Source organism: Scyliorhinus torazame, chromosome 15 (genome assembly GCF_047496885.1).
Source record: "Scyliorhinus torazame isolate Kashiwa2021f chromosome 15, sScyTor2.1, whole genome shotgun sequence".
Lineage (NCBI taxonomy): Eukaryota > Metazoa > Chordata > Chondrichthyes > Carcharhiniformes > Scyliorhinidae > Scyliorhinus > Scyliorhinus torazame.
In genome coordinates, this window is record NC_092721.1 from 174,915,334 (window position 1) to 174,942,167 (window position 26,834).

The following is a 26,834-nucleotide window of genomic DNA, read 5'->3' on the forward strand; positions in this document are numbered from 1 at the left end:
CGTCTCCTTTCTTGAAGATGGTCACAATTAAGGCGTCTCTGAGATCGTCTGGCATGCTATCTTCCTTCCATATAGGGGATGAGTTTATGGATTCTTGTCAAGTGTGCATCTCCACTGCATTTCTGTACTTCTCCAGGGATTCCATCTGCGCCAGAGGCCTTGTTGTTCTTCAGCTGTTGGATGGCTTTTTTGACCTCACGGTGAGCTGGGGTTGGACTGAGACGGTGGCGGGTAGCAAGTTACGGGATGCTGTCAAGAATGCTTGTGTCGACTTCCGGTTGCGGCTAAGTCGCATGTTCGGCAGCTCCCGCTAAAAACGGACTTTTGGGCTCTTTTTAGGGCCCGTAACGGCGCTTGTTTGACGTTTCCCGGTGTGGGAAGGGGACAGCAACATTCCCCCGATAGTGTGTGGATTGGACCAGGAGTGGGGCGATTAAAAAAGTGTCATTGAAGCAAAGAAAGGTGCGAGGGAGGAGGACCAAGATGGCGGTGGGCGGAGACCAGGCAGCGTGGAGGCAGTGGGCGCAAGAGCAGCAGGAGCTTCTCCAGCGCTGTTTTAAGGAACTGAAAGCAGAGCTGCTGGAGCCGATGAAGGCTTCAATCGATAAGCTGCTGGAGACCCAGACAGCCCAAGGGGCGGCGATCCGGGAGGTCCGGCAGAAGGTTTCGGAGAATGAGGACGAGATCCTGGGCCTGGCGGTGAAGGTGGAGGCGCACCACAAGAAATGGCAGGTGAGGTTCAAGGGGATGGAGAACCGGTCGAGGCGGAAATACCTGCGGATCCTGGGTCTCCCGGAGGGGCTGGAGGGATCGGACGTGGGGGCCTACGTGGTCACCGTGCTGAATTTGCTGATGGGAGCGGTGGCCTTTCAGGGGCCCTTGGAGCTGGAGGGGGCCCACTGAGTGCTGGCGAGGAGGCCCAAGCCCAGCGAGCGGTGCTGATGCGGTTCCTCCGGTTTGCTGATCGAGAGTGTGTTTCAAGGTGGGCCAAGAAGGGGTGGAGCAGCAGGTGGGAGAACGCGGAGGTCCGGATCTACCAGGATTGGAGCGCAGAGGTGGCGAAGAAGAGGGCCGGTTACTACCGGGCGAAGGCAATACTGCACAGGAAGGGGGTGAAGTTCGGTATGCTGCAGCCGGCGCGTCTGTGGGTCACCTATAAGGATCAACACCATTATTTCGAGTCCCTGGAGGAGGCGTGGGCCTTTGTTCAGGCCGAAAAACTGGACTCAGACTAAGGGTCGGGGACGAGGGGTCGCGGTGGAGGGATGGTAGGGAATTGTTGGGTTGGGTTTTGAGGGGGAGTGCTTTGTTTTTTGGGGGTTGATTGGGCATTGTTTTGATTAGATCTGCCAGGTGGGCTCGTGGGGGGGTGTAGGTAAACTGCTTGGGGGGGTTGATGGTCGGTAGGGGAGGTGGGGCCTCGCGGGGGGGCGGGGGAGAAGAGGCCTGAGTTGGGGGTAGTGGGACCGGGCCTGGAAAGGGAGCTGCGCCAGGGGAGGAGGGACCGGGCGAGTGGAAAGCACGGCCTTTTTCACGCGTTTTGGGCTGAAGGGGCGGGGCTGGAGCTGGAAAGCGGGGGCTTTGTCTCCCGCGCTGTGAGTGGAATGGATGAGATCCTGCTGGTGGACAAGGTGGGGGGGGCGGGGGTCGATGGAGTGGCGGGAGTGGCCGGGGTCAGCTGACTTACGGGAGTGCAATGGGGGGGGGAGCAATGCAACTAGGGGGGTCCTAGCTGGGGGGGGGGGGGGGGGGGGGCGGGTTACTGCTGGAATGGCCAAGGCGGAGCTGGAGTTGGTAGAGGAGGTCGGGGCGGGGGTCTGGCCGCTGTGGGGAACGGGTTGTGCGGGGGTCGCGGGCACGTGGCTGGCCTAGGAAGTGCTATGGCTAGTCGGCGGGGGGGGGGGGGGGGGGGGGGAGTTGCCCCCTGATCCGGCTGATAACCTGGAATGTAAGGGGACTGAATGGGCCGGTCAAGCGGGCCCGCGTGTTCACGCACCTGAAGGGGCTGAAGGCGGATGTGGCCATGCTTCAGGAGACGCTCCCAAGGGTGGCGGATCAGGTAAGGTTGAGAAAGGGATAGGTAGGCCAGGTGTTTCATTCGGGTTTGGATGCAAAAAATTCGGGGGGTGGTGATCTTGGTGGGGAAGAGAGAGACGTTCGATGCGTCGAGCATTATGGCAGACAATGGCGGTAGGTATGTGATGGTATGTGGCAAGCTGCAGGGGGAGCGGGTGGTGTTTGTCAATGTATATGCCCCGAATTGGGACGATGTGGGGTTCATGCGGCGTATGCTGGGCCGGATTCCGGACCTGGAGACAGGGGGCCTGATAACCTAGGGGGGGGGGCGTTAATTTCAACACGGTGCTGGACCCGGCATTGGATCGCTCCAGGTCTAGGACGGGTAGGAGGCCGGCGGCCAAGGTGCTGAGAGGGTTCATGGACCAGATGGGAGGGGTGGACCCATTGTGGTTTGAGAGGCTGGGGGCCAGGGAATTTTCATTCTTCTCCCATGTCCACAAGGCCTACTCCCGGATTTACTTTTTTGTCATGAGCAGGGCGCTGATTCTGAGGTGGAGGATACGGAGTACTCGGCGATAGCCATTTCTGATCATGCTCTGCATTGGGTGGAACTTGAGTTGGGGGAGGAGAGGGACCAGCGCCCGCTGTGGCACCTAGAGGTGGGGTTGCTGGCGGACAAGGAGGTGAACGGGCGGGTCCGGAAGTGTATAGAGAGGTACCTGGAGGCTAATGACAATGGGGAGGTGCAAGTAGCGGTGGTCTGGGAGGCGCTGAAGGTGGTGGTCAGAGGAGAGCTGATCTCCATTAGGGCACAAAAGAAGAGGGGGGAGAGGAGAGAGAGGGGGGGGTTGGTGGGGGAGATGGTGAGGGTGGATAGGAGGTACGCGGTGGCCCCGGTGGAGGGATTGCTTAAGGAGCAGCTTAGCCTCCAGGCTGAGTTCGATTTGTTGACCACCAGGAAGGCGGAGGCGCAGTGGAGGAAGGCGCAGGGGACGGTATATGAATACGGAGAAAAGGCGAGCCTGATGCTGCCGCACCAGCTTCGGAAGCGAGAGGCAGCTAGGGGGAATCGGGGGAGTTAGGGATGGAGGAGGGAGCACGGTGCGAAGTGCGGTGGGTATCAATGGAGTCTTCAGGGACTTCTACGAGGAACTGTACCAGTCTGAGCCCCCACTGGAAGAGGGAGGGATGGGTCGCTTCCTGGACCGGCTGAGGTTTCCGAGGGTGGAGGAGGGGCAGGTGGCGGGGTTGGGGGCGCCGGTTGGGTTGGAGGAGTGGGTCAAAGGGATAGGGAACATGCAGGCGGGGAAGGCACCGGGGCTGGATGGGTTCCCGGTTGAATTTTACAAGAAGTATTCAGACCTGCTGGGCCCGCTGTTGGTAAGGATCTTCAACGAGGCAAGGGAAGGGGGGGCTCTGCCCCCGACGATGTCTAGAGCACTGATTTCCCCGATCCTGAAGCGGGACAAGGATCCCCTACAGTGTGGGTCATATAGGCCGATCTCACTCTTAAATGTAGATGCAAAGTTGCTGGCAAAGACACACGAGGTTCTTGAAAGGGAGGCAGTTGAATACTAATGTACGGAGCCTCTTGGATGTTATAATGATGCTGGCGATGGAAGGGGAGGCGGAGATAGTGGCGGCGATGGATGCGGAGAAGGCCTTTGATAGGGTGGAGTGGGGGTACCTGTGGGAGGTGTTGAAAAGGTTCGGGTTTGGGGAGGGGTTTGTCAGGTGGGTGAGGCTGCTATATGAGGCCACGGTGGCGAGTGTGGCCACGAACAGAAGGAGGTCAGAGTATTTTCGGCTACACCGGGGGACGAGGCAGTGGTGTCCCCTATCCCCCCTGCTCTTTGCACTGGTGATTGAACTCCTGGCCATGGCGTTGAGAGAGTCGAGGAACTGGAGGGGGCTGGTGCGGGGTGGGGAGGATCATCGGGTGTCGCTCTATGCGGATGATTTGCTGCTATATGTGGTGGACCCGGTGGGGAGAATGCCGGAGGTGATGAGGATCCTTCGGGAGTTTGGCGATTTCTCCGGGTACAAGCTTAATATGGGGAAGAGCGAGTTGTTCGTAGTGCACCCGGGGGACCAGGAGAGGGGGATTGGTGAGCTCCCGCTAAAAAGGGCGGAGAGGAGCTTCAGGCACCTGGGGTCTAGGTGGCTAGGAGCTGGGGGGCCCTACATAAGCTTAACTTCACGAGGCTGGTGGAGCAGATGGAGGAGGAGTTTAAGAGGTGGCACGTGCTGCCACTCTCCCTGGCGGGTAGGGTGCAGTCAGTTAAAATGACGGTGCTCCCGAGGTTTTTGTTCCTGTTCCAATGCCTCCCCTTCCTGATCCCTAGGGCCTTCTTCAGGTGGGTTAACAGGAGCGTTATGGGGTTTGTGTGGGCGCAGAAGACCCCGAGGGTGAGAAGGGTGTTCCTGGAGCGGTGCAGGGATGGGGGGGGTTTGGCGCTGCCTAACCTCTGTGGGTATTATTGGGCCGCCAACGTGGCGATGGTGCGTAAGTGGGTGATGGAGGGGGTTGAGGCAGCATGAAAGAGACTGGAAATGGTGTCCTGTGCGGGCACGAGCCTGGAGGTGCTGGTGACGGCGCCGCTGCCGCTTCCTCCAACGAGGTATACCACAGCCCGGTGGTGGAGGCTACCGTCAGAATTTGGGGGCAATGGAGACACCACAGGGGGAGGTGGGAGCCTCGGTGTGATCCCCGATTCGGGGGAACCACCGGTTTGTCCCGGGGAGGATGGACGGAAGGTTTCTGAGCTGGCACAGGGTAGGTATTAGAAGGATGGGGGGGACCTGTTTGTGGACGGGAAGTTTGCGAGCCTGGGTGAGCTGGAGGAGAAGTTTGGGCTCCCCCCGGGAAACACCTTCGGATATATGCAGGTAAGGGCGTTTGTTCGGCGGCAGGTGGTGGAGTTGCCACTGTTGCTGCCACGTGGGGTCCAGGACAGGGTGCTGTCGGGGGTGTGGGTTGGAGAGGGAAGGATCTCAACAACGTATCAGGTGATGCAGGAGGAGGAGGAGGCCTCGGTGGAGGAGCTAAAGGGTAAGTGGGAGGAGGAGTTGTGTGAGGAGATTGACGAGGCGATGTGGGTGGATGCCCTGGGGAGGGTGAACTCTTCCTCCTCTTGCGCGAGGCTCAACCTCATACAGTTTAAGGTGCTGCACAGGGCACACATGACCGGGGCAAGGATAAGCCGGTTCTTTGGGGGAGAGGACGTGTATTAGGTGCTCAGAGAGCCCAGCAAATCACACCCACATGTTCTGGGCTTGCCCAGCGCTAGAGGACTTTTGGAAGGGCGTAGCGAGGACGGTGTCGAGGGTGGTAGGTTCCAGGGTCAAACCGGGCTGGAGGCTCGCAATATTTGGGGTGGCAGAGGAGCCGGGAGTGGAGGAGGCGAAAGAGGCTGGTATTCTGGCCTTTGCGTCCCTGGTAGCCCGGCGAAGGATTCTTCTTCAGTGGAAGGATGCGAGGCCCCCAAGTGTGGAATCCTGGATCCGCGATCTGGCGGGGTTTATTAAATTGGAGAGGGTGAAATTTGCCTTAAGGGGATCGGTGCAAGGGTTTTTCAGGCGGTGGCAACCGTTCTTAGACTTCCTGGCAGAACGGTAGAAGATGGTCAGCAGCAGCAACCGGGGGAGGGGGTTCGTTTTTCTTGAGTGGGTATATATTTTTGCCTTTGTGTCATGAAGGCTGTTAATGTATTATTTATGTATATGGGGGGGGGGGGGGGGGGGGGGGTTGTTTTGTTGTTGATATTTTGTGAAAATTTGAATAAAAATTAATTTTTAATAAAAGAATGCTTGTGTCGACGGCTGTGTCTTCACAAGCACTTTGACATACCTGACCACACCATTCTGTTGAGTGGGATTACCTTGCTTGGTTTTGCTCTAGTCTCTCCAGTTATAGCCAGGAAACCTTCTGCAATAGCTTGTCTTGCTATCCCCACATTGCTACCTGAGGTTTCCCAAAACATTACAAGTTGAAATCCTGTACGTTCTTAAATGCCTCTATTCATTAATGAAAATTATTTAAGATAACGTAAATTTAAAAATACAGTATACTGTAAATATAATAAATTAGTCCAACCTTGTTTCGGACGGACCAGGGTCAATCTAGTGGCAGAAGTTGGTTCTGCAGGTAGCATCTGAAGTCCCAGGATGGAAGGTGCAAGCTCAGGAACGGACAGGGAAGAGGAGCAGCTAAAGATGTCCCTGGTGGTGGTTGAGACTTTAAAAGTAAGAATGAATAGATGGTGGGAATGGGAGCCAAGTGCTGGCGGGGAGGTAGGAGAGGGTGGTTGGAGATAGTAACTTCAACACTGAGGGCAGGAGTGGAAGCACTGGGGAGAAGGTAATGTACACATGCAGGCAACACAACAGGACATCTGTTGCAAATAGCATTACAAAGAATCTCACAATGTTAAATGGATGCATTGTCACTACTTTATTAACAACATTAAGGGAGTTGATGTTAAGGGGATAGAGCAGAGTCTTACTGATCAGTTGAGGATTTGACCGAGTGGTACAGCTTGATGTGCATGTTTCGCCCTTGCTTGCTGGCCTCCCGAGCTTCACCCTCTAAATAAGCTCCATCTGCTCTAAAACCACATTTCTCATATCGCATCTAGTAAGAAGTCTTCCTCACCTGTTGGTCTTCTCCAACATTCATTCATTCCCCATCCATGCCGTCCAGAATAATCGTTAATGTCACAAATGGCAAGTGACTGCAGCCATGATGCATTATCCTTCCTCTCAATATCCTAGCACACTTTGACGTACCTGACCACACCATTATTATCCAAGCCTATCTTCCATTGGTCAGCTTACCTTGCTTGGACTCTTGTCCCTCCAGTTGTAGCCAGAAAATATTGTCTTGCTATCCCCACATTGTTACCTGATGTTTCCCAAACATCAACCCATGGTGCTGCCTCCCTGTCCTACCGCACCTACCCCCCGTCCCCACCAATGCAATTTCTCATCTATAGGTGGGCCCTCAATGATATAATTTCAAAGGATAATGTCAAGCTCCACAAGTATATTGACAAGCCTTGGAATTTACCACCACCACTACCTCTGAACATCTCCACTGCCTCAGCATTGGAAGGCTACTTAACTTTTTATTTTATTTGTTCATGGGATGTGACGCGTCGCTGGCTGGGCCAGTGTTTATTGCCCATTCCTAATTTCCCCTGAACTGAGTGGCTTGCTAGGCCATTTCAGAGGGCAGTTAAGAGTCAATTACATTGCTGTGGGTCTGGAGTCCCATGTAGGCCAGGCCAGGCCGATTGGGGGGCATTATTTCCGCGGCCCAGGCCTGCGGTCTGAGTCCGCCATGGAGCACAGCGTGGCCGCCGCCGTGCGCATGCGTGGCCCCTGACCCAGAATGCGGGGGGGGGGGCCATGTCGGCAGCTGGAGCTGCGAGCTCCACGACAGCTGCCTGCTAGCCCCCTGCAAGGGGGCTAGTGTGTATGTGTGGCCTTTAGATGCAGTTTTTCTGGTGTAAAAGACCACAGTCTACACAACGCCGTGGGGACATAGTCCCTGAACCGGAGAATCTAGCCCATCATGTCTTTGGCCCTTGGCTGCCCAATAATTATAGTCACCTGTTTTGTAAATTTAAACACAATTACTTTTTATTTATAACAAGTACTGTATGAAATATGCAGCAAATACAACCGGTGACCATTATCTAATTCCTAATCCCCACTTCCCCCACCCTCTATACACACACACACACACAAAGATAACAAACAGAAGGGAAGAGAAGGGTGAATAATAATAATAATAAGTAAAAGGAAAAATGAGTCTTTGCTTCAGATGGTCATTTTTAGCACACAGTCCATTAAACCAGGCTTTCGGATTGAGATTCCTGCTTTCCAATCTGCAATGGTTTTCATTGGAGATTCATTCAGGTTTCTGCGGTTTCAGAAATACAGCATCTGACAGAATTTCTTGAGAAAACACGAGGGAGAGAGAGAGAGAGAGCAGGTCCTTTTATCTGAGTGTCCAGGTCTCACAATTCTGCTTTCATAGAATCTCTACAGTGCAACGCGGCCATTTGGTCCATCGTGTCTGCACCGACCCTCTGAAAGAGCACCCTACCTAGGCCCCATCCTATCCCCTTAACCCTAGGGGCAATTTAGCATTGCCAATCTACCTAACCTGCACTTCTTTGGACTATGGGAGGAAACCGGAGCACACAAAGGAAACCCACGCAGATACAGTAAGAATGTGCAAACTCCACACAGACAATCATCTGATGTCGGAATCAAACCCGGGTCCTTGGCGCTGTGAGGCAGTGCTAACCACTGTGCCACCAACGTGCCCCCCCCCCCCCAAAAATTGGAAATCATCCCACTCAGGCACAAAATGTTACCGGGCAGAATACGGCTTTTTAGCCAAAGCCACTGGCCACCAGCCAGCCAATCGAACCGAGTCTCACCCCACCTCTCGGGTGCTGAGAAGTCGGAGTTCTCCTGTTTGAAAAACCAGTGCCATATACTAGATTGCAACTTTTTAAACTCCTTATTCTCTTTGCTGCCTGACTTAAAGATACATGTCCATTAAGCATCCATGGATCAAAATGATAACAGCAAAAATAAAGGACTTGTATACCATACAATTCTGTTGATGTCTTTCCCACCACCGACCCTCTGTCCCAACTTGGCCACAATTTAATGGGTGCAGGACAAGGCTTTCGCCAATCAAGGCACTTAAGTGGTCAATGTTTTTTTATTCATTCATGGGGTGTGAGCATCACTAGCATTTATTGTCCATCCCGAATTGCCTTTGAGAGGGTAGTTAAGAATCAACCACATTCCCGGTTGTGGCGGCAACGCTAAGGATCTGGGGCCAGTGGAGACGGCACCGGGGTGCAATGGGAGCATCGGTGTGGTCCCCAATCAGGGGTAACCACCGGTTTGTCCCGGGGAAGATGGACGGGGGGTTCCAGAGCTGGCATCGGGCGGGGATTGGAAGAATGGGGGACCTGTTCATCGACAGGACGTTTGCGAGCCTAGGGGCACTGGAGGAGAAGTTAGAGTTACCCCCGGGAAATGCCTTTAGATATATGCAGGTGAGAGCTTTTGTGAGGCGACAGGTGAGGGAATTCCTGTTGCTCCCGGCACAAGAAGTTCAAGATATGGTGATCTCGGGTGTATGGGTCGGGGAAGGCAAGGTGTCGGAAATACACCAGGAGTTGAAAGAAGAGGGGGAAGCGCTGGTAGAAGAGTTGAAGGGTAAATGGGAGGAGGTGCTGGGGGAGGAGATCGAGGAAGGTCTGTGGGCTGATGCCCTAGGTAGGGTTAATTCCTCCTCCTCGTGTGCCAGGCTCAGCCTGATACAATTTAAGGTGGTCCACAGAGCGCACTTGACGGGGGCGAGGTTGAGTAGGTTCTTTGGGGTAGAGGACAGATGTGGAAGGTGCTCAGGGAGCCCGGCGAACCATGTCCATATGTTTTGGTCATGCCCGGCACTGGAGGGGTTCTGGAGAGGAGTGGCGGGAGCAATATCTCAGGTGGTGAAAGTCCGGGTCAAGCCAAGCTGGGGGCTAGCAATATTTGGAGTCGTGGACGAACCGGGAGTGCAGGAGGCGAAAGAGGCCGGCATTCTGGCCTTTGCGTCCCTAGTAGCCCGGCGATGGATCTTGCTAATGTGGAAGGAGGCGAAGCCCCCCAGCCTGGAGGCCTGGATAAATGATATGGCTGGGTTCATAAAGTTGGAGAGGATTAAGTTCGCCTTGAGGGGGTCTGCGCAGGGGTTCTACAGGCGGTCGCAACCGTTCCTAGACTATCTCGCGGAGCGTTAGAGGAAGGTCGGTCAGCAGCAGCAGCAACCTTGGGGGGGGGGGGGGGGGGGGGGGGGCGGTGGAGGGGACGTCCTGGGAGGGTGGATGAGCAAGAGATAACATGAAGGGTTGGGGAAACTGGCACGTACGGGTGAGGGCCAGTGTACAAAGCTGTGCCTTGCCCATCACACTGCAGGCTTTAGTCAGCTAAAACATCCAAGCTTGTGACGTACTGTCTTTCTATGCCAACTGGAAACCAAAAAGATTAATTACCCAATTGGATGATGCTTGACGGTCAGTTTTTTCCTCACAGTTTCAATACTTTTATATCTGGCAAAGCGTTAAAAGCGCAAAGAAAATAACAAAAAACAAACTTTTAAATGTCCAGATGATTTTTTATTCTCCGGTATTGCACACAGCAATGTCCTAGGGATTGATCTTCAATTCCTGGAGACTCCAGGCCAATCCTGGCGAGTTGGCAACCCCAGTTCCATGCCATATAATTTGCGCTGTATGTTAAATATATTTTGTTTAATTAAAATATGATGTGTGGGCATCTAGAGTGGAGAAATCTCAGGCGTACAATTTTAATTTGGCACGGCAACTTTTCACTGAGAATATGTGTAAAATATAAAGTTGGTAAAATTGTATGAGTTAATATAGAGCACAGCATGGCAGCTTCTACTCCCATTAGCTGCAACAGCGCTTATGTTGCTACCATGCCTTGGTTTGCAGGCATACTGGGAAATGTAGTTCTGAGCGTGAGGGGCAGCATTTCCAACCAGTGCAAAAAGACTACAACACCCAGGTACATTTCGGGAAAATACACTGCATTGCTGACAAAGTATTAATATACAGGAAGAGTATTTGGAAGAGCATAGTGTTTGGAAACTTTTTGAAAGTCACTGTAGCAAATCATCACCTCGTTTATCTTTGGGAAATGTACCTATCTTGATCCATTCCAAATTTTGAGATCATAATTAAACTGTACTGTCATAGATGCCTTTATTTAAAAAATAAGCAAATGTCTTCAACCTTGGTGCACTTTGCATTGTGCGATTTAAAATATTGTTTTCAGTATTGGAGACGTTTAAAAAATGCAAAAGGAGTGTGTTTAGATTGAGTTGATCTCATTTAAATAAAAAGTTAGATATCTATATGATAGACACTAAACATTACTCGGTTCAGGAATTCGGAAAGGTTGACCGAATGGAATTGCAAGATTAAATACAATTTATAAAATTTTTAATACGAGGGGGTCTTGGGTGAAAACCGTTGCGTTGAATGTGAGGTGCTGTACTGAAAAGCGACTTCGACCTGTTTTCTGCAACCTTCGAGACTTTTCTATTGAGGGATCAACCAGTGACAATAATCCCTAATCCGATCATACGGATTAGTATCTAAAGGAGAGGCCCAGTTTTCCGGGGTAATAAAGTGCTGAGCGTTTGTTCCATAAATGTGCGAACGAAGGTAGATTCAATTCTAAACTGAGTAAAGGGTGTGGGATCCGCTGACTGAACTTCCTTTCCCTAATCGAAGACCCTTGTGTGAAAATGGCCCTGGTGAAGAGTGGCTGGTTGTGGAGACAAAGTGAGTGTTTGAAGAGGGGATTTCGAAAGGGTTTAGAATGTGCAATACTGCATTCATTTGGCGGAGTTAAAATTTCGTATCAAATGGAATTCTATAATAAGTGTTTAACTTAGTATTTAAATCAATCAATAGTTATAGTTAAATTTATAATCAAGGTTTTTTTTTAAATTGAGAAACAATGTCCCCACTCCTTCCACAATTTACTTAGGGAAAGAGGATTTAATTTATTTGAAATTAATTATAATTAGCCATGGAATTTAGGAGCGGCATGTAGAATGATTTTCTTAATTTGCCCCACTAATACGGGAAATACATAAAGGGCAAATGAAATGTGTTAAGAAAATATGCAACTTTTTTTGGTGTGCAGGTTCAATACTTCGACGATGGAAGAAGAACTGGTTTGATTTGTGGCTGGACGGTATCCTTGTGTATTATGAAGATGAAAATCGCCGTCAGTTGGAAGACAGTATCCATCTAAAAATAAACTGCATAAATATAAAGGCAGGGTATGAATGCATAGGTGAGTGTTATCAGTCATGCTGTATATTTTGCAATGTCATGTTTCAAAAGTCAACAATGGGCCAACTGTGATTATGGGTAACTTTAATCTGCATTTGGATTGGTGACTCAAATTAAATTCATCACAGTACAATAGAGAAGGAATTAATGGAATATATATGGGATGGTTTTCTGGACCAGTTATGTTGAGGAACCAACAAGGGAACAGACCATCTTGGATGGGGTGTTGTGCAATGAGAAAAGATTAGTTGCCAATCTAGTTGTGAGACAACCCTTGGTGATGAGTGACCATATTATGGTAGAGTTCTTTATCAAGATGAATAGTGAGGTAGTTGATTATGATCCTGAACCTCACTAAAGGTAACTATGATGGTATGAGGCATGAGCTGGCAATGACAGATTGGGAAACATTACTGAAAAGAAGGACAGTGGACAGGCAATGGCAGACATTCTAGGAACATATAGCTCAACTCCAAAAAGTTGTTTATACCTATTTGGCGCAAGAGTCAAACGGGAACTGTGGCCAGACCCATGGCTTACAAGGGAAATTAGAGATAGCATTAAATTCAAAGAAGAGGTATACAAATTATCAAGAAAAAGCAATAGAGCTGAGGATTGGGAACAGTTTAAAATTCAGCAAAGGCGGATCAAGGTATTGATTAAGATGGGGAAAATACAATTAGAAAAGTAAATAAACAGGGAACATAAAAACTGACTGTAAACATTTTTATAGGTATGTAAAGAGAAAAAGATTGATTAAAAACTAATGTCAGAAACGGGGGAATTCATGACAGGGAACAAAGAAATGTCTGAGTAACTAAATTCGTACTTTGCTTCTGTCTTCCCAAAGGAAGCCATGAATAATGTACCGGAAGTTCTGAGAAACAGAAGTGTCAGTGAGGAGCTGAAAGAAATTAGTACTCGTAAAAAAAAATAGGTTTTGGGAAATTAATGGGATTAAAGGTGGACAAATCTCCAGGAATAGAAATAGTAGATCCATTGGTGGTCGTTTTCCAAAATGCTTTGGACTGTGGAATGGTTCCAATAGATTGGAGGGTAGTGAATGTAGAGAGAAGGGTAGAGAGAAAACAGGGGCGAAATTCTCCCGAAACGGCGCAATGTCCGCCGACTGGCGCCCAAAACGGTGCCAATCAGACGGGCATCGCGCCGCCCCAAAGGTGCGGAATGCTCCGCATCGTTGGGGGCCGAGCCCCACATTGAGGGGCTAGGCCGACGCCGGAGGAATTTCCGTCCCGCCAGCTGGCGGAATCGGCCTCTGTTGCCCCGCCAGCTGGCGCGGAAATGACATCTCGGGGCGGCGCATGCGCGGGAGCGTCAGCGGCCGCTGACAGTTTCCCACGCATGCGCAGTGGAGGGAGTCTCTTCCGCCTCCGCCATGGTGGAGACCGTGGCGGAGGCGGAAGGGAAAGAGTGCCCCCACGGCACAGGCCCGCCCACGGATCGGTGGGCCCCGATCGCGGGCCAGGCCACCGTGGGGACACCCCCTGGGGCCAGATCGCCCCGCGCCCCCCCCAGGACCCCGGAGCCCGCCCACGCCGCCCTGTCCCCCCGTTCAAAAGGTGGTTTAATCCACGCCGGTGGGACAGGCAATTTATCGGCGAGACTTCGGCCCATCCGGGCCGGAGAATCGCGGGGGGTGGCCCGCCAATCGGCGCGCCGCGATTCCCGCCCAATATCCGGTGCCGGAGACTTCGTCAACCGGCGGGGGCGGGATTCACGCCAGCCCCCGGCGATTCTCCGACCCGGCTGGGGGAGTCGGAGAATGATGCCCCAGGAAACTACAGACCAGTGAGCCTAACGTCGGTAGTAGGGAAGTTACTGGAGTACCTTAACAAGGATTTCATTACACAGCATTTGGAAAGCAGTGGTGTAGTCAGACAAAGTCAGCATGGATTTATGAAAGGAAAATCTACTAGAATTCTTTAAAGATGTAAACAGTAGAGTTAAAAAAAAAAAATTCAGAGTACCCAATTCTTTTTCAATTAAGGGGCAATTTAGTGTGGCCAATCCATCTACCTTGCCCATCTTTGGGTTGTTGGGGTGAGACCCATGCAGACATGGGGAGAATGTGAAAACTCCACACGGACAGTGACCCAGGGCCGGGATCGAATCCGGGTCCTCAGCACCGTGAGGCAGCAGTGCTAAGTAACTAGTAGAGTTGACTCGGGAGAACCAGTGGATGTGGTTTATTTAGACATTTAGAAGGCTTTCAACAAGATCTCACATAACAGATTAATATGTAAAATTAAAGTGCATGGGATTACGGTAGTGTTTTGAGAGCTGGTTAGCAGACAGGAAGAAAAAAGTTGGAATAAATGGGTCTTTTTCTGATTGACAGGCAGTGACTGGTATGGCACTGCAGAGATCTGTGCTACGACCTCCAACTATTCAAATGATATATTAATGATTTGGACGAGGGAACTAAATGTATTATCTCCAAATTTGCAGTGGGAGGGTGAGCTGTGAGGAGGATGCAGAAATGCTTCAGCGGGATTTGGACAGGCTGAGTGAGTGGTCACATGCATGGCAGATGCAGTATAATGTGAATAAGTGTGAAGTTATCTGCTTCAGTAGCAAAAATAGGAAGGCAGGTTATTATTTCAATGGGTGTAAATTGAGAGATACCTTGGTGTACCTGTGCATCAGTCGCTGAATGTAATAATAATAATATTATAATAATAAGCGCGCAGGTACAGCAGGCAGTAAAGAAGGCAAATGGTATGTTGGCCTTCACAGCGAGAGGATGTGAGTATAGGAATAGAGATGTTTTACTACAATTGTATAGGGCATTGGTGCGGCCACACCTGGAGCATTGTGTGCAGTTTTGGTGTCCTTATCTGAGGAAGGATGTTCTTGCTGTGGCGGGAGTGCAGCGACGGTTTACCAGGCTGATTCCTGGGATGGCGGGACTACCATATGAGAAGAGACTAAATTGGTTAGGATTATATTCGTTGGAGTTTAGAAGAGTGAGGGGATCCCATAGAAATGTACTCCTTCTTCTTGCACGTGTATAAGGTGTATTCTGCAATCGACTTCTTGGAGTTGTGCGGTGCTGATGAGGGCGGTGGGCAGAGGGCGGTGGGGCAGAGTATGCGGGAATTGCGATTTCGGACCACGCGCCACATTGGCTGGAGGTTAGGCTTAGCTCAGGGCAGGTGCAGAGGCCGGGGTGGAGGTTAGATTCGGGTCTCTTGGCGATATGGCGTTTTGTGAAAAGGTGAGACTGAAAAGGTGAGACTGGGTATTATGTGGAGCTTAATCAGAACGGGGAGGCATCAGCGGCCATGATTTGGGAGGCGTTGAAGGTGGTGGTTCGAGGGCAGATCATCTTGTTCAAGGTTCACAGGGAGAGGAGGAGAGGAGGAGGGAGGAGCAGAGGTTGCTGGACGAGATGTTGAGATGGATCGGCAATACTCGAGGGTCTCCATGAAGGAGTTGTGTGTGGAGGGGAAGAGGATGCAGGGGCAGTTTGATAACAGACAAAACAGTGGGGCAGCTGCGGGGGGGTGGGCAGTACCAATATGGAGAGAAGGTGAGCCGTAAATTGGCCCACCAGTTGCAGCGGCAGGCGGAGTTGAGGGAAATTTTAAGGGTGCAGGTGGAGAATGAGGAGGTGGTGTCAGAGCCGGGAAGGATAAATGAGGTGCTCACGGGTATTATGAGTTGTAGAAGGCCGAGCCGGGCGGAGAGGAGGGGGATATGGGACAATTCTTGGATGAGTTGGAGCTCCCAGAATTGGAGGAAGAGAAGGTGATAGATTCGGGGGAATGCAGTCGGGGAAGGCCCCGGGGCCGGACGGCTTTCCGGTGGAGTTTTATAAGCTGTTTTCGACAGAGTTGGCCCCTCACCTGCTGGGGATATTTAGGGAGGCGGTGGAGAGGCGGGAGATGCCAGAGGTGTCCATTACATTGATCCCAAAGAAGGGGAAGGATCTGTTGGAGGGCGGGTCATACAGGTCCATCTCATTGTTGAATACCGACGTGAAAGTATTGGCAAAGATGTTGGCGGGTAGGATGGAGGGATGTGTGCCAAGGCTGGTCTCTTGAGGATCAAACGGGTTTTGTGAAGGGTAGGCAGTTCTCCAGTAACATCAGGAGGCTGTTAAATGTAGTTATGACTCTGTCAGGGAAGCAGGTGCCGGAGGTTATTGTTTCTATGGATGGTGAGAAGGCCCTTGACCACGTGAAGTGGAGTTACTGGTTTGGAATTTTGAGAAGGTTTGGGTTTGAGCCGAAGTTTGTAGTTCTTTTGTATGCATCCGTGGTGGCAAATGTGCGTCTGAACAAGATGAGTTCACTGGGCTTTGGGTTACACAGCGAAACGAGGCAGGGGTGCCCGCTGTCACCATAGTTATTCACTTTGGCGATTGAACCCTTGGCGTTGGCCCTTCGGGGGTCTGCTGAGTGGCAAACGACCTGCTGTTGTTTTGTGTCAGACCCGCTGGAATGTATGGGCAGGATCATGGGCCTGGAGGTTTGGGGCCTTCTCCGGGTATAAGCTGAACATTGGGAAGAGCAAAGTGTTTCTGGTGAATGCGGCCGGATGGGAGGCCAATTTAGGGGCACTACTTTTTAAGATAGCCAGAGAGTGGTTTAGGTATTTGGGAATTCAGATGACATGAGAGTGGACCACTATGCACAGGTAGAATTTGACAGCGTTAATAGGAGGTTAAGGGAGATTTTAAGAGGTGGGACACTTTGCACTTGACGTTGGCAGTGAGGGTGCAGGTGGCAAAGATGAATGTGCTGCCAAGGTTCCTGTTTATTTTTCAGACCCTCCCGATCCTTCTCCCCAAGGCCTCATTCCGGAGGGTGGGAGGCACTGATCTCAGAGTTTATACGGGCAGGGAAGGTCGAGGGTGAAGAGGGGTCTGTTGCAGAGGCAGAGACAGAAAGGGGGCTTGGTACTCACCAACCTGCTGCATTATTACTGGGTGGCAAATGTGGAGAAGGTGAGACGAATGGTGCAGATTCTCGGGCGCCCACAGGATCGCTGCCGCGCCGGTCGGGGGCGGTTGAAAGCTGCCCCCCCCACCCCCAGTGATCCTCCGTGCCCCGATGGGCCGAGTGGCCACCGAGTTCGGCCGAGTCCTGCCAGCGTGGGTTACTCAGGTCCCACACAGCGGGACATGGAAGGTGTGTCTGCGGGGGCCGTCCTGGAGGAGTGGTGGGAGGATCCAACCCCAGTGAGGCCTCCACGGTGGCCTGGCCCGCGAACAGGTCCTACCGATTGACGGGGGGGGGGGGTGCTGGTTCCGTGGGGGCCTATGTTCCTCCGCGCCCGGGCCCCTGTAGGGCTCTGCAATATTGCCCAGAGGACGGTGCAGAGAAGGGAACCCACGCGCATGCGCGGAATCATGTTAGCCGTTCTGCGCAGCGTGGAATCACGCCAGCTGTAGCGCGCATGCGCAAACGCGCGCTGGCCGTTCCGTGCCGGTTGGAGCTGCGGGGACCACTCCGGCGCCGACCTAGTCCCCTAGGAAGGGGAGTGTCGTGTTGGGTGCTCTGCTACACAGACGAACCAACACGGTTGCGGAAGGTACAACTCAGTTTTATTACTAACAATAACAACATCTGTAAACTGGTTACTGTGGTTCGTTCATTACCCTCTAACCTGTGGACCCAGCCCTAACACTATCTTGGAGAAGTACTCAGCACATGGTGAATGTCCGAGTGGCTTGCTGCGAGCTCTGTGCCCTGAGCGGTCTTCTGCTGGAATGAATCGGAAGTGTGGTGTTCCCCGTTTTATAGTGCGTCTGCTCTTGCCTGTGATGTTGCGTGTGTATTGATTGGTCCGTTGATCTGTCCATCAGTGTGTATGTGTTTGTGCACCATGATGTTTATTTGAATATCATGACGGGGAGCATTCCTCATTATTGGGGGACTGTTTATGCCGGAGTAGTTGGCACCGCTTTTCACGCCAGCGTCAGAACTTAGCCGTGGGATTGGAGAATCCCGGTCATGTCTCGGTTTCCCCTCATTCTTCAAACTAGACCCAACCTACTCAACCTCTCATTACAAAATCCCTCCATGCGTGGGGAATAGAACAGATGTGCGAGGCAAGTTTTTTTAAATTAAATTTAAATTTATTTTTTTTTAAAACACAGGGTGGTAAATATATGGAACGCGCTGCCTGGGGAGGTGGGGGGAGCAGGTGCGATAGCGCCATTTAAGGGGCATCGGGACAAATACATGAAGAGGGTGGGAATGGCAGGATACAGACTCGAAGTGCATACGGTTTTAATTTAGGCAGGTACCATGGTTGGCGCAGGCTTGGAGGGCCGAAGGGCCTGTTCCTGTGCTGTATTGTTCTTTGATCATACTTAGGATCAATCCAGTGAACCTTCTCTGGACTGCCTCCAATGCCAGTATATCTTTCCTTAGATAAGGGGACCAAAACTGTTCACAGTATTCCAGGTGTGTTCTAATTAGTGCTTTGTATAGCAAGTCTAGGAGCAAGGGTAGGTATAATGAAAGGTTGGTGCCATCCATTCACCAAGAAAACTTCTGGCCCATTATATAAATAGTATATTGCACTCTGGCATCCAATAAACATTGTTAGGTAGTTATTGCAGAGTGAGGCTCCTTCCACTCTATGAGTTTCCAATCAAATGTGTTCTTCCCATTTCCCACATTCTATATTCTGTAATTTGTGCTGTAGTGGCTACTTGCCAAAATTTAATTTTCAGAGTTCACAATGGGCATGAATCCAAAGAAACTCATGAAAAAAATTGTTTCCCAGAAGTTACCCTTGTTTTATAGCAGCATAGGCCAGGCCTATCCTAGAATGGAGATGGCAAATTAGGACAGATGATGTTGTCTGGGGGCTAAACCCATCATTTATATAAAACTTTCCTGAGTAAACGTGGTGTAAACTGATGGATCTTTGTTCTTCAAAATATTTAAACAATGCCAGTCCCGAATACTATTTAGAAAAAGATGATTTTGCAAACTGACATCCATGGAAACAACTAAAGACCATCTGAGCATACGGTTCTGTCTTTTATTGGTTTATTATTTTTACTGTTTTCCTCCCACAGAGGGACTGCCACCTGAGCAGAGCAGTCGGGAATGTATGATGATGATTTACCTAAGAGATGGTTCAAAATTGGCACTTAGTGCAGACAGCGCTGATGATGCATTGTAAGTATATCACTCCTATTTCCTTTCTGATATGGGAAATTGATGTATCAAACCTAGTAAAATAACTTGTCCACTGAGTGTTGTCAAGCATATTGTCAACATGTCGTAAATCTATTGAGCACATTCCCTAGCAAAACAGGAATCATTTGCCATTGATTTATTCAAATGCAGGTTAGATTTATTTTAGAACATAAAATTTGGGATAAAGTATTTGAAACTGTAAGTTCAGTATATTCCATAGGAGCTGATGATTATGTATCTATGGTTCCCAAAGATTTCCACCATTAGAGATTTCCTTGCCTCACTTCTTGTTTTGTTGCAACTCAATTGACAGAGATCAATCGCTATATGATTAATCATCAACTCTCAACTCACATTATTGTTCTTTCATGAAGCTACCAGGAAGCAAACTAGCAGGACCTTGGTCTTTATTTCACCTTCTTCTTCTCCGGGCGGCACGGTAGCACAGTGGTTAACACTGTTACTTCACAGCTCCAGGGTCCCATATCCAATTCCTGGCTTGTGCGGAGTCTGCACGTGACTGCGTGGGTTTCCTCCGGGTGCTCCGGTTTCCTTCCACGGTCCAAAGATTTGCAGGTTAGGTGGATTGGCCATGTTAAATTGTCCTTAGTGTCCAAAAAAAGATTAGGTGGTGTTGCTGGGTTACGGATCTGGGGTGGAGGTGTGGGCTTAAGTAAGGTCCTCTTTGCAAATGTAGAAATGTAGAAATGTAGAAATAAACCGGATGTATCAGAAAGCAAAGACAGAAGAGGAATCTGACTGTATACCAGAGTGTTATTACCGTAAACGTGATGTCTTGATGAGAAAATGGGAGACCTTTACATATGCAGGCGGATGAAAAGTGGGCAAAGGTTCATCAAGTAGTATTGCCGGTAGGGTATAGAAAGGAGGTGTTGAGAATTGCCCATGAGGTACCAGTGGGAGGTCATTTGGGAATAAGGAAAACTCAAGCTAAAATCCAAAAACATTTTTATTGGCCTGGACTACATAAAGATGTAGTTACATTTTGTCAGTCATGTCACACATGTCAAGTGATAGGGAAACCTTAAGCAGTGAAAAAACCAGCGCCCTTAATACCCATTCCAGCATTTTCTACAGGGCAGGGCAAGAAAGCCGTGGAAGGGGGAATCAAAGCCTATACTTTTGGCATCAGGCTAAATCACTTACTAGCTGTCTGGCCAACTGGATCCCGTTTATGGTCTTGCATTTCTAATTGTCATGCCTAGTAGAATTAGGAGTTTTCAGCCAATGCTTTGAAAAAAAATAAATGCAAATAGGTTATTAAAATGGCTGCTGCAAATCATGTGACCTTTGGCAATTGAGCTACAGTTAGTATCAAGTACTGGGCAAATAACTAATTAAATATGGCTATTCACAGCCATCCACAGAATTCATACATCTTTGTTTTTTTTTAAAATTTGCTCATGAGATGTAGGCAGCATTTATTGTCCTTCTGCAATGGACTTTGAGATAGTGTGATGAACCACCTTCTTGTACCATTGCAGTCTATGCTGTGTAGGTACAAACTTACTTTGTCACGAGGTGTCGGTAATGAGGGGGCGGGTTGAATATATAAGGTGGTGGAACCAGTGCCAATAAAGCAAGCTGCTTTATCCTGGATGATGTTGAGCTTCTCGAGTGTGATTGGAGCTGCACTCAACCGGGAAAGTTCAGAGTACTCCATCACACTCCTGACATGTACTTTGTAGATGTTGGACAGGCTTTGGGAAGTCAGGAGGTGAGATAATTACTCGTCTCTGACCTGCTCTTACAGCCACAGTATTTATAAGCCATGATGTGGAGATGCCGGCGTTGGATTGGGGTGAGCACAGTAAGAAGTCTAACAACACTAGGTTAAAGTGCAACAGGTTTGTTTTGAATCACTAGCTTTCGGAGCACTGCTCCTTCCTCAGGTGAATGAAGAGGTAGGTTCCAGAAACATAGATATAGACAAAGTCAAAGATGCAATACGATACTTTGAATGAGAGTCTCTGCAGGTAATTAAGTCTTTACAGGTCCAAATGGAGCAACTAGAGAGAGGGATTTTAATAACATAACATAACCTGTTGGACTTTAACCTGGTGTTGTAAGACTTCTTACTGTGTTCACACTCATGTGCTCACACTCACCTCCATCAAGGACGGTCACCTCAGCACTTCGCTTTACCACAAGCCCACGGATAACCTCACGATGCTCCACTTCCACCCTAAACACATTAAAGAAGCCATCCCCTATGGACAAGCCCTCTGTATACGCAGGATCTGCTCAGACGAGGAGGAGCGTAACAGACATCTACAGATGCTGAAAGATGCCCTCGTACGAACGGGATATGGCGCTCGACTCATTGATCGACAGTTCCAACGCGCCACAGCAAGAAACCGCACCGACCTCCTCAGAAGACAAACACGGGACACAACCGACAGTACCCTTCGCCGTCCAGTACTTCCCTGGAGCGGAGAAACTACACATCTTCTTTGCAGCCTTCAACACGTCATTGATGAAGATGAACATCTTGCCAAGGTCATCCCCACTACTTGCCTTCAAACAACCATTGTTTGCAGCAAACTACCCAGCCTTCAGAACAGCTACCACGACACCACACAACCTTGCCATGGCAATCTCTGCAAGACGTGCCAAATCATCAACATGGGTACCACCCACCAGGTACGTGGTACATACTCGTGCAACTCGGCCAATGTTGTCTACCTCATACGCTGCAGGAAAGGATGCCCCGAAGCGTGGTTCAGTGGCGAGACCATGCAGACGCTACAACAACAGATGAACGGACATCGCGCGCCAGACAGGAATGTTCCCTCCCAGTCGGGGAACACTTCAGCAGTCAAAGGCATTCATCCTCTGCTCTTCAGGTAAGCGTTCTCCAAGGCAGCCTTCAGGACGCGCGACAACGCAGAATCGCTAAGCAGAAACCTATAGCCACGTTCCGCACACAAGTATGGACTCAACCGGGACCTTGGATTCATGTCACATTACATTCACCCCCCCCACCATCTGGCCTGGGCTTGAAAAATCCTACCAACTGTCCTGGCTTGAGACAATTCACACCTCTTTAACCGCTGATTATCCCTCTCTTCAGTTGCTCTGTTTGGACCTGTAAAGACTTAATTACCTGCAAAGAATCGCATTCAAAGTATTGTATTGCATCTTTGACTTTGTCTATATGTATGTTTTTGGAACCTACCTCATTGGACTTTAACCTGGTGTTTTAAGACTTCTTACAGTATTGGAACCTACCTCATTCACCGGAGGAAGGAGAAGTGCTCCGAAAGCTAGTGATTCAAAACAAACCTGTTGGACTTTAACCTGGTGTTGTAAGACGTCTTACAGTATTTATACAAGGCTAGTCCAGTTCAGTTGTTGGTCAATGGTAAACCCCAGGATATTAATAGTGGTGGATTCAGCTATGATAATGCACTTGAATGTCAAGGTTGGTTAGGTTCTCTTGTTGAAGGTGATCATTGCTTGGCACTTGAGGTGCAAATGTTTCTTGCCACTTGTCAGCCAAAGCCCGAATGTTGTCCATGTCTTGCTGCATATAGACACAAATAACTTTAGTATCTGAGGAGTTACAAATGGTGCTGACAATTATGCAATTATCAGCAAACATTCCCACTTCTGCCCTTATGATGGATGGGAGGTCATTGATGAAGCAGCTGAAGGTGGTTGGGCTGAGAACGCCACCCTGAAGATCTCCTGCCGTGATGTCCTGGAACGGAGATAATTGACATCCAACAACCACAGCCATCTTCCTTTGTGCCAGGTATGCCTCCAACCAGCGGAGAATCCCCCCCCCCCCCCCCCCCCCCGATTCGCATGGACTTCAGTTTTGCTAAGGCTCTTTGATGGCACATTCAGTCAAACGCTGTCTTGATGTCAAGGGCAGATTCTCACTTCAACTCTTTTGTCAATGTTTGGATCAAGGCTGTGATAGGGTCAGGAGCCGAGAGGATCTAGCAGAGCCCACAGAGTGTCAGTGAGCAGATTATTGCTGAGTAAGTGCTGCTTGATAGCACTGTTGACAACCCTTTTGATCTGCTGATCCAGTGTAGACTGACGGGGCAGTAATTGGCTGGGTTGGATTTATCCTGCTTTTTGTGGAGAGGGCATACTTGAGCAATTTCCACATGGTTGGGGAGATGCCAGTGTGTAGCTGTACTGGAATAGCTTGGCTAGTTAATTCTGGAGCACAACTCTTCAATAGTATTCTTAGAATGTTGGCAGGACCCACAGTGTTTTCAGTATCCAGTAACTTCAGCTGTTTATAATATCACATGGAGCAAATCAAATTGGCTAAAGACTAGCATCTATGATGTCGGGTGTACTATAAAGGTTTGGTACATTTGGATTAATGTGGGACTGAGTACAGTAGCACCCACATACAGTGATGTAAGAGAACACATGACTCACAACTAACGTCAGTTTAGTGTTGGACAGAGCCATGTGCACAATCAAGCATGGAGACAGCTCCCAATTTGAACCCTTGACTATATACATGTACATAGTTCTTGAAGGTCACTGAAACTTCATTAAGACCCACCAAATGGCATCCAACACACTACAACATGGTGGCAGCAATGGAAAAGCCCCAAATCTCATTAAAAAATGCAGAGAAAACAAAAATCCTACAAGGCTAAAGAAAAATTCAAAGAAGCATTCTAACCCGAGGAAAAACTTGAAGTAGACGCTCACAGGAAAATTGATAGGGACAAATTCAAAAGAAAGGCTTGGAAGCTGAAGGCAGAAATTTAAAATTCCTTGCTGCAGCAAAAGACTCTCTAGGATCTATTGAGAGTCCAGCTTCAACTCCCAGAGTTAGCAGATCTCAGAGGAGAGCTAAAAATATTAAATTCCAGGATAAAGCAGGTCGTGAGAAACTTTTCAGTGGTTCAGTGGTCATAAATTGCCGTTAGAAAAACAGATTCCCAAGTCAGTGCCTGAAAGGAAACAAAAAGTTAATTGGGAGAATTGTGACTACAGAATCAGCTTTAAAGACCGGAAAAGGCCAAGATTCATCCCTTTTGCGACCCAATAACATAGCGTTGAAATGGAAAGGTCTACAGCCAGTTAATCCAAGCAGATATTGTTTCAAAATTTTCAGGGCTGAGCACAAGTGTTTGACAGGTGAATATGCACTTACCGACTTAGGCAGAAGACATTCTGATGATTCATAACTGTTATATGGTGATGCTATAGTTAAAAATAAAAACTGGTTCCACTCTTTCCTTCTGGATCTTCTCCCTGTCCAGTTACATCCCTCCACAGGGGGAAAACCCAGCTCTTAAGTACAAGCTTTACAAGCTTCAATGTGCTCTCCTGCTCTCAATTCACTCTGAAACAAGACCTGGGGCGTCATTCTCCGACCCCCCGCCGGGTCGGAGAATGGTTGTTGGCCGCCGTGAATCCCGCCCCCGCCCCCGCCGAAGTCTCCGCTCCCGGAGATTGGGCGGGGGCGGGAATCCGGCCGCGCCGGTTGGCGGGACCCCCCCGCTGGATTCTCCGGCCCGGATGGGCCGAAGTCCCGCCCAGAAATTGCCTGTCCCGCCGGCGTAAATCAAACCTGGTATTTACCGGCGGGACCAGGCAGCGTGGGCGGGCTCCGGGGTCCTGGGGGGGGGCGCGGGGCGATCTGACCCCGGGGGGTGCCCCCACGGTGGCCTGGCCCGCGATCGGGGCCCACCGATCTGCGGGCGGGCCTGTGCCGTGGGGGCACTCTTTCCCTTCCGCCTCCGCTACGGCCTCCACCATGGCGGAGGTGGAAGAGACTCTCCTCACTGCGCACGCGCGGGAAACTGACAGCGGCCGCTGACGCTCCCGCGCATGCGCCGCATTTCCGCGCCAGCTGGCGGGGAAACAAACGCCATTTCCGCCAGCTGGCGGGGCGAAAATCCCTCCGGCGTCGGCCTAGCCCCTCAATGTTGGGGCTAGGCCGCCAAAGATGCGGAGCCTTCCGCACCTTTGGGCCGGCGCGATGCCCGTCTGATTGGCGCCGGCTTTGGCGCCAGTTGGCGGACATCCCGCCGTTGGGGGAGAATTTCGCCCCTGGTTTACTTTTAAAGGGACCTGCATTTCTAACATTGTCAACGACCTCCACTGCAATGTGAGCCTGTCAAAAATGGCAAGCGGCAGGTAAACCCTTCGCCTTCAAAGAAATGGTAGTGCCATATTCAAATTTTTGCAACTTCTTAAAGCTGAACCTGCACTTTAACATGTTTTAATCGTGGATCCAAACTCCTGATCAACTTGGACTTACCCAGAATGACTGGAGGCGAATATAGAGACCTAAAATCTAAATTTATCAGGGGAAAAACATGCAGAAATTTGCCACATTTTTTCGGTGTCAGGCGCTGACTGAAAACCAGCTCTCCAGTTGCATAGCCGAGTTTTTAGACCAGATCTCGAGCCCCTGCGAAAAAGAAAATCGGTGGGTGTGGTTTACGCCGTCACTGGAAATGAAATGAAATGAAAATCGCTTATTGTCACAAGTAGGCTCCAAATGAAGTTACTGTGAAAAGCCCCTAGTCACCACATTCCGGTACCTGTTCAGGGAGGCTGGTATGGGAATTGAACCGTGCTGCTGGCCTGGTCTGCTTTAAAAGCCAGCTCTTTAGCCCTGTGCTAAACCAGCCCCTGAGCAGGACAGGACTTGATAAAGCTTGCAAGGCTGGCTCCACAGAGATGTGGATGCCCTTTAGAAATAGCACCCTGATCACAGAAAGCCCCAGGAAACAGGTGACCCCCCACCTCCCACAAGCACCAGAGGCTCCCCCTCCTCCCCCTCCCCCCCCCCCCCCACGATATAAGCATTAGCATTGGGGGCTCTGCACCGACCCCCACCCGCCACAGCATCAGCATCAGGATTCCCCTCCACCAACAAACATAATACGAACCTCACCCACAATGGGGATCCCCGGAGAATCCACCCCGGCACTACCCCTGGCCCAGGTTGACACTGCCTGGTTGGCGGTGCCAATCTGTGCCAAGGGGCAGTGTCAGGGCCGGGCATGTCCCTCTCCCCCTGGGGGGCTATACTTACCTTTGTGCCCATGTGGGGTAATCCCTCGACTGATTCACGTTTCTAAATAGCTGTTGTAAACCTTATATCGGTGAGGTTTGAATATTCAGTGAGGGGGGAATCATGTGGCTGGGGCTCACTAACTATATGAAAATGTATGTAAAAGCATTAAAATGAGGTTCTCACCCTTTTGTGGCTATGAACCTTATTATGTCACTGGAGAGGGGTGGGGAAAATCAGGAAACAAAATCTCGCCGGTAAGAATCCCGTTTCCCAATTCGTGCAAGGTTTTGCACCTGTGTCACCGTTCCCGTTGACGGTGAATGCGGGCGGTAAATCACACCCAGCAGTTGTAGTTTAGCGGATGACAAACTCTCAGACATGCTACAACTGAAGGAAGATCTAACACTTGAGAAAGCTGTCCAGCCTACTAAGCAGTCTGAACTCCATGCGCAGCACAAGTCAATTTTAAGAGGAGAAAGGAAACTGTGGTATAAAGGAACCCCACAGTCCAGTGAGTTAAACCAGGCATTGTCAAAGTCGGGGGCGTGATCCACAGGTGCGTCGCGGGCAGGTGTCGGGAGGGCCGCGGAGCTGTCTGTCGCGGCGCTCCATATCACGCAAATCGGCGCGCAACAGCCATAACAGTCAGCCTTTAATAACACCGGCTGCAAGCGGCCTTCATACATTTGCAGC

The 26,834-nt window shown here is 50.1% G+C and overlaps 1 protein-coding gene across 1 annotated transcript in view; it reads left to right on the forward strand.

Moving 5' to 3' along the window:
* Positions 1-11,282: 11,282 nt before the first annotated feature.
* The window catches only part of plekhb1 (pleckstrin homology domain containing B1), a 110,789-nt gene continuing 95,237 nt past the window's right edge, over positions 11,283-26,834 (forward strand). The window contains exons 1-3 of the mRNA XM_072475966.1: positions 11,283-11,405; positions 11,773-11,925; positions 18,985-19,087. Coding sequence (XP_072332067.1) covers positions 11,369-11,405; positions 11,773-11,925; positions 18,985-19,087 — 293 coding nt within the window. The 5' untranslated portion in view covers positions 11,283-11,368. The remainder of the gene's footprint in view (positions 11,406-11,772; positions 11,926-18,984; positions 19,088-26,834) is intronic.